Here is a 12,298-nt window from a genome sequence, read left to right as displayed (position 1 = left end):
GTGAACGCATGGCATTCGTATCCTTTCACTTTAATTTCTAGAGCCTGACTTTAAGACGCACAGCTGCATATCAGAGTTGTGCTCATACAACTTGTGAGGTTTAACAGCTTCTTCTCAGGAATCCCTGTTTTTGGTTATCTCAACTGGTAGCGCCTCACGGATAGCTTAGAAAAAGCCACCAGATTAAGCGATGAGTTTGTGATTGATGCGATTGCTCACCCAAGTGGTCAGTGGGTGTATTGCAACTATAAATTCTCAAGCAACTTTATGCAACATCTTAGCCAGAAATTCATTGTAAAAACCTCGTGTCTGTTTATTAAAATAAAACAAAATTTTAAAATGACACACATTTTTGGGATTTCCACTGCAGTACAATGGTATGGTATTGTCTTGTTCTGCAGAGTATGAGGTGGCTGTAGCCCTGTCTAATTATAGATGACCATTTGCTCCTTTGGAGAGAGTTATTATTAGATATCTCACAGGCCAGTTGACTCAATAACTATGCAAGGGATTTCAGCTAGGGAGTCCAGTTTTAAAGAAGTGCCTAATGATGTAACTTTACAGTCCACTCACATAAATGAGCGACACAGCTGAAAAACATTTAAAACCAAACATATTTCTGTGATCAAAAGGCTTGTATGGATAGGACTGTTGCTTCTGTGTGTTTAATTAGAAAACAGAAGTATGCAGATTTTCGTTTCAAGGCCAGAGCAAACAGGCTGCCACTGACTAACAGGGACTGAAAATTGATGGGATATATTGGCATATGGAGATGGACATATGGCTTTGTTGCACCTCCAGGGATATTTGCGACTTAATTAAGTGGGGGAAATAACAAGGGCATTAATGACTGCACTGAATAAATTACAGAAAATTCAGGAATCTATTTGGAACAATGGAGCTATCACATATGGGGGCTGTGGCTGAAACCAGGATGTGGCCTTGGAGAAAGGTTGAGGCAGACGTGCTAGGAAATGGTAAAGGTGAAGAGTTTAGAGTGGCAGCCAGACTGAGTTCAGGTCAGATTACAGTGGGGCACTTCCTGAGTGTATGCGTGTGTCCTGCAGGCATGCACCACCACGTTCAAAAGAAAACATAAATAGGCACAAAAATAAAACAAGATCAATATTTTATTTCAAAATAGATTTTGTATTGTAAGCAGTTATATTTTAGGAAGCCGACATGATGAAACAGTGGGACAGGTTATGTTTTTTTTCCCCCTTCAGTGCTTCACAAAACAAGGGCACTTTTACACAAGGTATTATGTAACATTTCATAACAGTCAGGTCATGGTTTGTGTGTCGTAAAGGAGAACAATTCAAATTCTCAAAACTTTTAAGACTTAAAAGATTTGTGCGGCAATCGGTAAAGACAGACATGGAAACCAAATGCATGCCTCTGTCAGTAACAACAGCAGGTCAACACATGCGGCTCAGGCAGGTGGAAGGCAAGTCTGCTCCACTTTTTCTTTTCTCTGTTTGAGACTAAAACATGAGGAGTCAGGACTACCTGTCCCCCTTTAATGTCCTTGGTGATAGTGTAATTGTAGTGTGAAAGTTTGTCCAAACTTCTATCCCGTCACCAGTCCCTCAATTGTGCTCCGGGTGGTTTTGCAAGCACTTGATGAACTCTGAGACTGGGTGGCCATTGAAGCAGATCTGATAAACGGCAGTGAAAAGAGGAAACCTGCAAGGGCAAATGGAGATTATTAAGGAAATAGTTCCACATTCACATTCTTGCCAGAGTTAGATGAAAAGACTGATATCACTCTCGTGTCTAGAGTAAATATGAAGCAGTAACTTTAAACAAACAAGCTCATTAGTGAGCTTCAGAGGTGCTGACATGTGAATTTGCTTATTTTTGGAAAGAGCCATTTATATTCATTAATCTAAAAGCTGGTGCCAGCAACTTCACTGTGTACTTGTTTGTATGGCACCACTTTCTTCTTGAGTATCCAACTCAAACATATGCCAAACAGGTAAGTATCACTCATTGCAAAAAGGTCAAATACAATACTGATAATAATAAAACACAAAAGAGACTTACTTCTCCACCATGTTTTTCTGTTTCAAGACCTGGTGGACCTCAGTTGCTGTTGCTGGGCCCTGAAGCTTCTGACCATTCAGCAGCTCGTTCTCCAACTGCTCGATAGTCTACAAGGAGAGACAACGAGCGCCACATTATTATCATTTTAATAACAAAAGAGGAAGACTGGCATGAGAGAGACACGAGCTGTTTCGTACTTTGCCCGTTTTGGCAAATGCCTCTCCAATCTTTCTGTTGCGTCCACCATAGCAGGTTGTGATGAGGTCGGCGATGCCACAGCTCTCCAGGAAGGTGGCAGGTGAGACGGGGCAGTTAGTGCAGAAAACCTTGGCAAAGGAGATCATCTCCATCAGGCCGAGACGAATCACTGCTGCCTTGGTGTTGTCTCCAAATCCCAGGCCATCACAGAAGCCTGCTCCTACTGCCACGATGTTCTGCAGTGATGATGAAGTTATATATATGAATGTGAAGAATCTTTACTGTGTAGACATAGATGGAAGTAGACTTTTTTAACAAACACTGTCTTTTCTATACAGTAAATACACAGATTCATTTAGATTTAGCTCTGCTGCTTTGGATGCATATGCACAGTGCATATAGATAGATAGATAGATAGATAGATAGATAGATAGATAGATAGATAGATAGATAGATAGATAGATAGATAGATAGATAGATAGATAGATAGATTTAAACATTTAGCTTGGTGAGGATGAAACACCTTGAGTGCGCCACAGATCTCAACAACATCAGACTCCTCCACCACAGTCACGCGGAAGTTGGTGGTCTGCATCAGCTCCTTCAGCAACAACCCATGCTCTTTGTCCTTGCACCCTGAAATTACACACAAATAATCTCAATCTGTTCCCATATTACGTTTAATAATATTATTTATCAAAGAAATAAACTCCATACCAATGGTTGTTTCACAGAACTTCTCATCAGCAACCTCATTGGCAATGTTTGCACCCATGAGGACTGTCATTGTGATGCCCAGTTTCCCTCGGATAACCTCTGAGATCAGCTTCAGACCTTCTGGACTGGCATCGACACCCTAAGGTAACCAGTTATGTTAAAATCCCCTCACTTATTTGTAAAATATTTCTCAGGCTTTAACGCACTGTGTTTTGAAAAAAAAAAAAATCTTAGGATGATGTTACCTTGATAAGAGACATTCCTATCGCATCCTTTTTTATGTGATCTTTGATGGTGTCACACACTCGCACAATAAACTGGTGAGGGACCACGAAGATCAGGATGTCAGCTCCTTTCACAGACTCAGCCAAGTCTGGAACAGCCAGCTAATGAAAGAGAGAAGTCAGAGTAAGACCTGGGATCAGCAAAGAGATAAAACCCGGCGTATATGCCATCTTCTGGACTCAATAAACAGTCCTAGAGGAAGAAAGAGTGCTGTCAGACTCACCACATTGGGAGGCAACTTGTGACCGGGCAGATATTTCACATTTTCATGGTCTATGTTGATGATTTCTGTGAGCTTGCGACCGTTCACCGTCTCCTCAAACACCCACATGTTCACTGTGGTGTCAAACTTGTCATACTTGGCTGCATTGGCTCCCACAATCTTGGCAATGGCAGAGCCCCTGTGGACATGGTGACACAGGAAATCATTCTGCTGCCACAAATCTGGCTGGATGAATGTACCAGTTGCAAAAAACTGTTCTCAGTTTTCTTATGTGAAATGTAAAAAACAAATGTAAACAGATTTCTGTGCTCCCAGAGTGATTGAAGGAGAAAAGGTTGAACAAAAGGTTATTGACTATTTGGTTTAGCAGATACTTCTTTGATTTCAAGATGTTCAGATCTTCTTAGGTCAACTGTTGCTTATATCTGGGAGCTTAAACACTGAAACCACCTACACAAAGATCAGTTTTTAGGAATTACAGTAAAATCTCAGTGGCAAACTTAATATTGTCAGACACTTAAAGACATAAAGAAACCCTCTCTCACTGGCAGATGGACCTCTATTAGTGTATAAAAGGTGAATGTATGTGTTTTAAATAGCTTTAAAATGCTCTTCTAGGCTAGAAAAAATCCAGGTGAAATATATATTTTAAAAAATAAACAAAAAAAAACATTAGAAGGACCTAATTCAATTTCATTTTACATATAAGCTCAGCATAACTGAAGTTAAGAGCTAGGAGAACTCCCTTTAATGATCATATTTCAGATGTCACAGTTGACCTTTTAGGCTACTATGAGATACTGGTCAGGGCCATACTTAGGTACTTCACTAAAACACAGCACCTTTCCTGCACTGCACCTTAGAGCTCAGAGGTTGTGTATTTTTTTGACCACATTAATTTTACATTAATATTTAGGTATTATTTAGGTTTAGGGCAAAGCTGAAATGCTTCCCATCTAACAGCTTTGCCTTTAAAATATAGGTAACCAGTTAATGCATCAGTAATAACAAGTATGTATAGAAACAGTCGGGGTCCATTCTGCTGCATTTTTTAAAAACTTTGATACAAACCTATAAAAGCAGCCAACAATTTTAATCGTAATATAGTATTACATACTGCTTCCACCACTAAAATGCCACACTGGCTGAGAGACAGCAATGCCCCATCAGTGCTGACTCAGCACTAATGTTGCAGAATAATGAAAAGGGAATCTTCAGTAAAGATTTTCTCAGGATATCAAAGGTCATCATATTCAAAGAAAAAAAGAATCCACTCTCCAAACAGCAGGAAATTATGAATCATTTATCCACTCTCAGAGGCTAAAGTTGCCTCCTGGCCTCCAAGTTTACCAACTTTAGACCGCCTTCACAAAAGGTCCCACTGTGGGTGTAATCTTACAAACCCCCAAAAATAAAAATACCGATATGTTGATTGGAATTTACTTATTTATGCGCACCATCAACAGACCTCCACCCCACTTAACTCTAAACTGAAAGGATTCCTAAGGTGCACAACGTGATCTAAAGTCCTTTACTCACCAGTTACCAGAGCCAATCACACAGACCTTCTTCTGTGTTGCCATCATGCACTTGACTTTCAACTCTAAGCTGCAGCTGCTGCGAAGACACACTGAAGCCGGGGCGCACTGTATTTATACCGGACACACAGCTGAGGCGCAAGCACACCCTCTCCTGATGGTTGGTCTGCTCTGTTGCCTCACAGGAACAAACTTTTCCACACCGCGCAACAGGATAGTCGGACGGGTTTTTTTCCCCAATTGAAAGCAGGCACTCACAAACTTAAGCATACAAGGAGTTTTACCTAATCAATTTACACGATTCAATCAATAGAATCTGCGCATTTTAAACCGACTGGGCTCCAGACCAGCGGTCCCCAAACCCCGGGCCTTGGACCGGTACCGGTCCGTGAGTCGTTTGGTACCGGGCCGCGAGAGTTGAGGCTCAGGTGTGAAATGTATAGTTTTCAGGGTTTTTGATCGGTTTTATCGTTTACTCGGCTTTCCTTGGTTTTCACGTGCGTTATGAATAAATCATCTTTTTTTCGGTACCGGTACTAGTTTTATTTTGTTGTATTTACCCGCGACACCTTAAAGGCCGGTCCGTGAAAATATTGTCGGGCATAAACCGGTCCGTGGCGCAAAAAAGGTTGGGGACCGCTGCTCCAGACAATCAAAGCTGCTGATTAGATCGACTGACACAATCAGCAAACTTCTGTAATCCATTTAAAAATCAAAACTCAAACGTCGGTGAAGAAGCTAATCACATTTATGGTACTCAAGTATTTCTGTGCACTCTGGGATAGACTTTCTACAAAAAAAAGAAAGAAGAAGAAGCAGCTTGAGTTTAGTTAATTTAGTTTGTATGGAGCCGAGTCAGGAGCCACCCTATGACTCAATTAAGAAAACCCCAATAATCAAATGAGCCCCTATGAGCAACAGCTTGGCGACAGTGGGAAGAAAGAAACCTCCATAAGAACCAGGCTCTGGGACTGAGTCCATTTGGGAAACAGGAGTAAAAGAAGAGACAAAGTACAACACGAGTACGTTCTGGAAATACAACACTTATTTTAAAAGTATGCAACATTAAAACTAGGGTTGCCAAGTCCACTTCACATTTCATATTCAAGTCCTTACACTAAACAAATCCCCCTGTGCACTTTTCAGGCAGCTTCATTAGTTCACAAAGGATAAAGCAATGTCTTCATTATTAATGCAAAACAAAGGGGGTGGGATGTTTTCTGTTTGAGGACCATTAATCATCTCAGGACCCCTTTAGACCGTTTTCTTAAATAGCCCTAGAGAGGGGTGTAAGCCCTGGCAGAGAAATCATTAAACTACCCAAGTGTACATTTGTTGAATACAGCTCAGCTTCCACCAGCTGCAAGCTAAATCCTCTCTATGCATCAGTATTAACAATATTAATGCACTACATGCCACAAAGGCACGCACTGACTCAGTGACGCGTTTCTTTCAGAGACCACAGGGAGACTTTGTGGAATATTTACTGGTTTGGTTTTGCATGATGATAAACTTTGTGGGTGAAATAACAAATTATACTGTGTGGTGTGTAATAGCAAGCTTTAAATGCAACCCGATGCTGATCCACACAGGAATATGAAACCACATGATAAGGGGGGGGGGAAATCACAGACAAAGAAGACATTCTACATAATCCTTTATTATAACATAAGAACATACAGAAAAATAGGTTTGGTCCATGAAAAAGTCTGCAGATTCACAATTCTACAGTCCCACCCCCCAGTGTTGTTTTACACCCCAGAGGTGCCCCGATGCTCATTTCAAATCGTGTACCTGCCCAAACCTTTATTAGTGTATTCTTGGAATTCATTATTAAAATGCACATACGCAAACATTTTCAGCCAGGACACTCATTTTAACCTCATACAGGGAAACGACCATTAAACCCACAGAAACCAGGTCTTCAGTCAATGTGTGAAGAAGCTCCGGCTCCTCAAATCTGCTCCACCACATATGTTTTATGACTTCTCTGCACAGAATTAAAATACACTAAACTAAAAACGCAGGCGTTTTAACTCTTCCCAACTTGCAGGCGACGTGAATCCGACTGCATGTCTCCCTGCAGAGCCGTGCTCCGTAAAGCGTCACTGCTGTCTTTACTTTGTTGCGGAGAGCTAAACCACTGGGCTTGGAGAGCGAGGGCCAATTAATAATATACTGGTTTGACTATCTGAGCATAGACAAAGACTTAAGAAAAAGATCAGCCAGGATAAGTAATACAGGTTTACTTCACATCCATCTTCAGTTTTTTTTCTGCTCAGTATTTACAAAACTTTAATGACTAGAGGTACTCATACTAGCTACTTCAATGATAATCTGTACTAGCTAACAAGACAAGTACGGATATAATACATATTTTTAAAACGAGGATCACTGATAGTAACAAAAAGGAGGAAAAATAAACGTCAAAACAAATGGCACCTTTAACAAATAAAACTGCTTTCCAACAACAATGTATAATCTGCTGTGATTGACTGTCTCAAAAGACTGTGCCACAAACTGTGAAAAATAACCAATGGCAACTTAAAACAAGGTGACGTATGAACAGCCAATGTGTAGCAAAAAAGCCCAATTGATTACAAACACAATCACAATCAATATTTAACTAAACGGGCAAGCATCCGGGGGCCAGGCTTGGAGTTGAAAATGTAAATTTACTTTCCAAAAGCGGGAACAAAGAGCCACGCCAGACTCGACACATTCCGGCTGATTTAAGATTATTTTTTTGTTCCAGGGACAATACATTTAAAGTTGCGAGGTACAGTCTGCCCTCTGCTTTTCATCTGTGTACAATCTACGTTTTTTGTGAGGACACAGTGTGTTGTCAAAATGAAAGGAATGCTTCTAGCTAAGGCTAAGACATGGAAAAAAAAAAAAAAAATCAAACTTCAATTAAAGACACTTTTGCTCAAGAGCTCTCGGTGTGAGGAGGAGAAAAATCTGTCATTAAAAGAAAAAAGATAAAGCAGAAACCAAACTTGGGGGGAGGGGGGGGGGGGAAGATAAAGGAAAATTGACATCCTAGAAAATGCTGAGGCCATCTTTTATCTATCTCTCTCTCTATGTTTGTCAGTTTAAATGTCCCACGCACACACATTAGTTGTCTCCACCAGCAAAACATGTCTTCTCATTTCCTGCTGCATGTGACGACCTTCTTTAGGTGTTTCTGATGCCGAGCGCCTGCTCCAGCTCCTGCCGCCTCTGCTGGACCTAAAAGATGTTTTCACAGAGAGATGATTTAATCAGCAGAAGTCAGCATTAAAAAGCAGATAAAAAAATAACAGGGGTATGCATGGGCTCAAAGTGCATCCAATAGTGCTGGTAGATATTTAGCAAGTCACGAGTAAGATGTTCTTCATCGTAGATCAAAGTTTGCTAATAGTGACTGGAGCCAAGGGGGCTGAGGTGGGAAGTGATACTATATTAAATGTATTTAAATACTCTGGGAATATTATGAATAAGAGGAGTCATCTTACAGTCTACCATCCTGAGATAACATTAGCAGAGCAAACCTGGCTGAACTGAAAAAGCATCAAACACCGGACACACTGCTACTTTATAGATGCAGACAGATTGCCACCATCATGTCGTCAGTCTGAACTGTCTTTGACAATGAACAGAAGTCGAGCGGACTCAACTCAACTGGCTGCCAGCTGGTTGTACTCTGGTTATATCCCCTTAGAGCAGGAAGGTTGCTGAGTGCAACTGTAATAAATAAATGTAGTGAAATGTGAATTTATGTTTATGGAGATGGCAACAAATATGAGATTTTCAACAATTTATCACAGTAACAGACTGAATGTAATTGCCATATCGGCCATATTCCATCACAGACTGATGGACTGAGTTTTATGGCGACATTTAAGGTAGTTTTAAGTAGGGCTGTTTGATATAACGATATATATCGGATGACGATATGAAAACGTCTATCGTTTCATTTTACGCTATCGTTTGTTTCGTGGTGTCACAAAATAAACTGTTTACGGCAATATTTATTCATCGTTTTGATCGTCACTGTAGTGGCTATATTAATTTCTTAAAGTTCTCTCTTTCTCTTATGTTTTATATAACCACACTACGGACGGACAAGCGCCTGTTTTTATGCGTTGTGGTTAGCAACAATGACGGTAACACCATCGCGTGTCTGCTTGCTTATGTTCCACATAAACCTTTCACAATAAAGCTCAAGATCCTGTTGAGACTTTTCAAAATAAACTGAATCATGTGAAAGAGCAGATTATTTACGGATGAGAATTAAAAAAGAGCCGCCAGGTGCTAAAAAATAAACCTTAGACTCAAACGTTAGAACAGGCTGTTCCCCGCAGCACGCTGTGTAATAAATACTCACAAAGAAAACGGCGGCCGTTACAACTTATGTCTAAAAATGTATCGTTTCATGCATCGGTTAAAACACTCGACTCCAGGTACATGACGTCCAGCTGGAAAGACTTCCCGCAAGTCGAGCTGCCCGAGATTCACAGAATTTACAGAAAATGTTACATTTTTGTGATTTATATCGTTAGCGGACGATAGAATTCTTATATCGGGTGGGATGATTTTGGGTCATATCGCACAGCCCTAGTTTTTAATGACGTTGGTAACTACTTTACTTTGCAGCAAAGAAAAAAAAAGCTGTGCGATATAAATTTTCTTATTAGATAAATACAGATAGCTTAATTTTGAGGTTAGGTGATAAATCACAATATGTGTTATTGAAATACTCAGCATATCGCAAAAGAACGTTAAAATCACAATAATATTGCATTGTGAGTGAAGTATTGTGATAATATAGTGTGGGGCGTCTGGTGATTCCCACTTCTATTGGCCTGTAAAAACAATTTCAGAAAAGGCTCTAGAAATAGTGAAATGTTTTCCTTTAGCTCTTATAAAAATACAATTATGTATAAACTAAGAAAGCATTTAAGACATGATTGTTGACTTCTGTGCAAACCCAGATGGATCAGCCTAAATATGTTATCTAAAAACAAATACTACTGATGTCTATAACTTGATATGAAAACATTCTGCTGTGTATCTAAATAGAAAACTCCAAAATGACATCCTATCAGTTAATTACGTGGATGACTTGTTGCACCATGGCAGATTCCACTGAGACATTTTTTGAAAACAATGATAAGCCGAGCACGACATATTTAAGTAATAAAAATTAATCATCTGAAAACCACAAACTTCTCTATAAAAGCTAAATTCCTTGGTACGATCTCTTTGCTAAAATAAAACAAAGAAGAAAAGAAAACTGAGTTACCTTGGAGTAGAAGTAACGGCAGACGGCCTCCTGAGCCCACGGCTGGTAGTAAAACTCTGCTCTTCGCTCCTCTTCTGGGTTTCCTACCACATCTGTCATGGTCTGTTAACAGAAAGAGATATTATTGTATCAACCTCCATCTAAACTAGTGCACCAGCTGATAAATTAAAGGGCACAGGGTCTCTGCAAGGCCAACTGGGGATTTGCTTTGAGAGCAGCTACTGAGCTTCAGACTGAATTTGTTCAATTTTACAGCGATCCGACTGAGCAAACACTGCAGGTGGGTGACATCTGGTCAAGCAGTTAACCGGCTCGCTCACAGAAAGATGGGGGCGAGCATGCATGCAGTCAGACGTTATTAAATGTTTCACGCTCTATTTTGACTCTGCTACACCTGATTGAGCAGCATGGGGTTTGTGTGCATGATCTGAGGTTTCGAGCAATGCACGACGTAAACTTAAGTCAAAGGCTCAAATACTGTTAAACTCTAATACCTCCAAATCTGTGGATTGCCAATTTACAAATATGGCACAGAGCACCTTATGACAAAAAAATCATGCATGTCAAGTGGCTTTCATTTAATTATCTGGTCATCTGTTATTGTCTACTTGTGTGATATTTTCACCTCAGAAGGTGTCTTTTTTTCCCACCTTCTACTTCTGTTTGTTATTCCTGCCATTTCTTTTCTGTCTACAAATAACATGCCCATAATCTGCTTAAAGCTTTGCATTTAAATTAATTTTACAGGAAGTCGGGTCACTTATTTATTTTTACATAAATCTAATCACAAAACAGCCCAAGGAAAAGAAATGGACCCCTGTTCTACAACAGGAAAAAATAAAATGAACGAAAAGAATCTGTTGCGTTATGTACAGTGTAGGCAGAAATAAAAATAGTGAAATCTGACTGTGGTGGAACAGAATGACAAAATCTGGTAGAGGAAAGCAATGAGTCACATCTTTCTACTTGTGATGCTGTGCATCTTTCTGCTGCGTTGCATTCTTATCTTTTTTAAGGTTGTCAGTGGAGAAACTGGTGCTGCTGCTCTGTCCTCTTTCTGATCCGTAAGGGGTTTATTTCTGAACGGCTGTGTGGTAAAAAGGATTACTCAGCACTTACTCATCTGAGCGAACCTCAACTCCACATTTAGATATAAACTTTAGGCGGTTCAAAATGTTTTTCTTATTCTTACACACATCCTACACAGCCAATCACAGTGATGTGTGTTGGGAGGAGGATTTGATGACATGGTACATCTACTGATGCCTGCTGTGACTAGAGATAATAAAAAAAGCTCAATGCTACTTTAAGATCCTCTCTTAAAGTAGCAGGACAGACACACTCACCTTGAGGTCTCTGCACTGGGACTGCAACCAGTCGTTGATAAAGCCCTGAGGATCCCTGGCAAAACTCAACATGAACTCCCTCTGGGTCTTCAGCTGGTTAATGGTCTCAATGGTTTCATGGATCTGAGAAGAATCAAGCACAAAACAGAAAGCCTGTCATGTTAAAAGACTTGATGTAGCTAACTAAATTAACAGGTGTTTAGTATTCCTCAGATCAAAACGATTACACCAGGGACATCCCTTTATAAATCTTTTATTGCACCATAAATTATACGAGCGGTTTTAAAACCTCTAATTACACTGATATATCTTTCCTATCATTTTCTCTGACACCTATGTAGGCAATAAAGTTACACACACACGCACGCACACACGCACACAAAAACGTGTCACAAAACAAAGGCGGACATCCATCCATCAATCTACACATGTATACATATACATATGTATACACATATACATACATATATGCTTCAATATAATGCTAAACAACTTAACTTGGAATGAATGAATGAATCAATTAAACAGGATTAAAAAAAAATAACACTAATGTAGTCGACTAAACTAAAAGTAAGAAAACACTGAAAGTCCATATTAAGCACCTAAATCCTGACATTACACTGTCTGTACAAATATAAGAGCCATTTCAAACCATATT

The 12,298-nt window shown here is 39.9% G+C and overlaps 2 protein-coding genes across 2 annotated transcripts in view; both read right to left on the bottom strand.

The window, feature by feature from the left end:
- Window positions 1-1,112: 1,112 nt before the first annotated feature.
- Window positions 1,113-5,169, bottom strand: gpd1b (glycerol-3-phosphate dehydrogenase 1b). The gene is made up of 8 exons (XM_005943252.3): window positions 5,009-5,169; window positions 3,470-3,647; window positions 3,207-3,347; window positions 2,962-3,100; window positions 2,768-2,880; window positions 2,244-2,480; window positions 2,047-2,153; window positions 1,113-1,686 (listed from the first exon to the last, which is right to left on the bottom strand). The coding sequence occupies exons 1-8, from the start codon at window positions 5,053-5,055 to the stop codon at window positions 1,590-1,592; spliced, it is 1,059 nt and encodes a 352-aa protein (XP_005943314.1). The 5' UTR covers window positions 5,056-5,169; the 3' UTR covers window positions 1,113-1,589.
- A 1,478-nt stretch (window positions 5,170-6,647) lies between these two features.
- Window positions 6,648-12,298, bottom strand: part of smarcd1 (SWI/SNF related, matrix associated, actin dependent regulator of chromatin, subfamily d, member 1) — a 20,346-nt gene continuing 14,695 nt past the window's right edge. Inside the window, exons 12-13 of the mRNA XM_005943254.2 lie at window positions 10,295-10,396; window positions 6,648-8,238 (exon numbers count right to left, since the gene is read on the bottom strand). Of these exons, the coding sequence (XP_005943316.1) occupies window positions 8,185-8,238; window positions 10,295-10,396 (156 nt within the window). The 3' untranslated portion in view covers window positions 6,648-8,184. The remainder of the gene's footprint in view (window positions 8,239-10,294; window positions 10,397-12,298) is intronic.

This window comes from Haplochromis burtoni, unplaced genomic scaffold (assembly GCF_018398535.1).
Source record: "Haplochromis burtoni strain Fernald_Lab_line unplaced genomic scaffold, NCSU_Asbu1 Contig_357, whole genome shotgun sequence".
NCBI lineage: Eukaryota > Metazoa > Chordata > Actinopteri > Cichliformes > Cichlidae > Haplochromis > Haplochromis burtoni.
The sequence above is the reverse complement of the archived record's forward strand: the minus strand, read 5'-3'. Positions and strand labels throughout refer to the sequence as shown.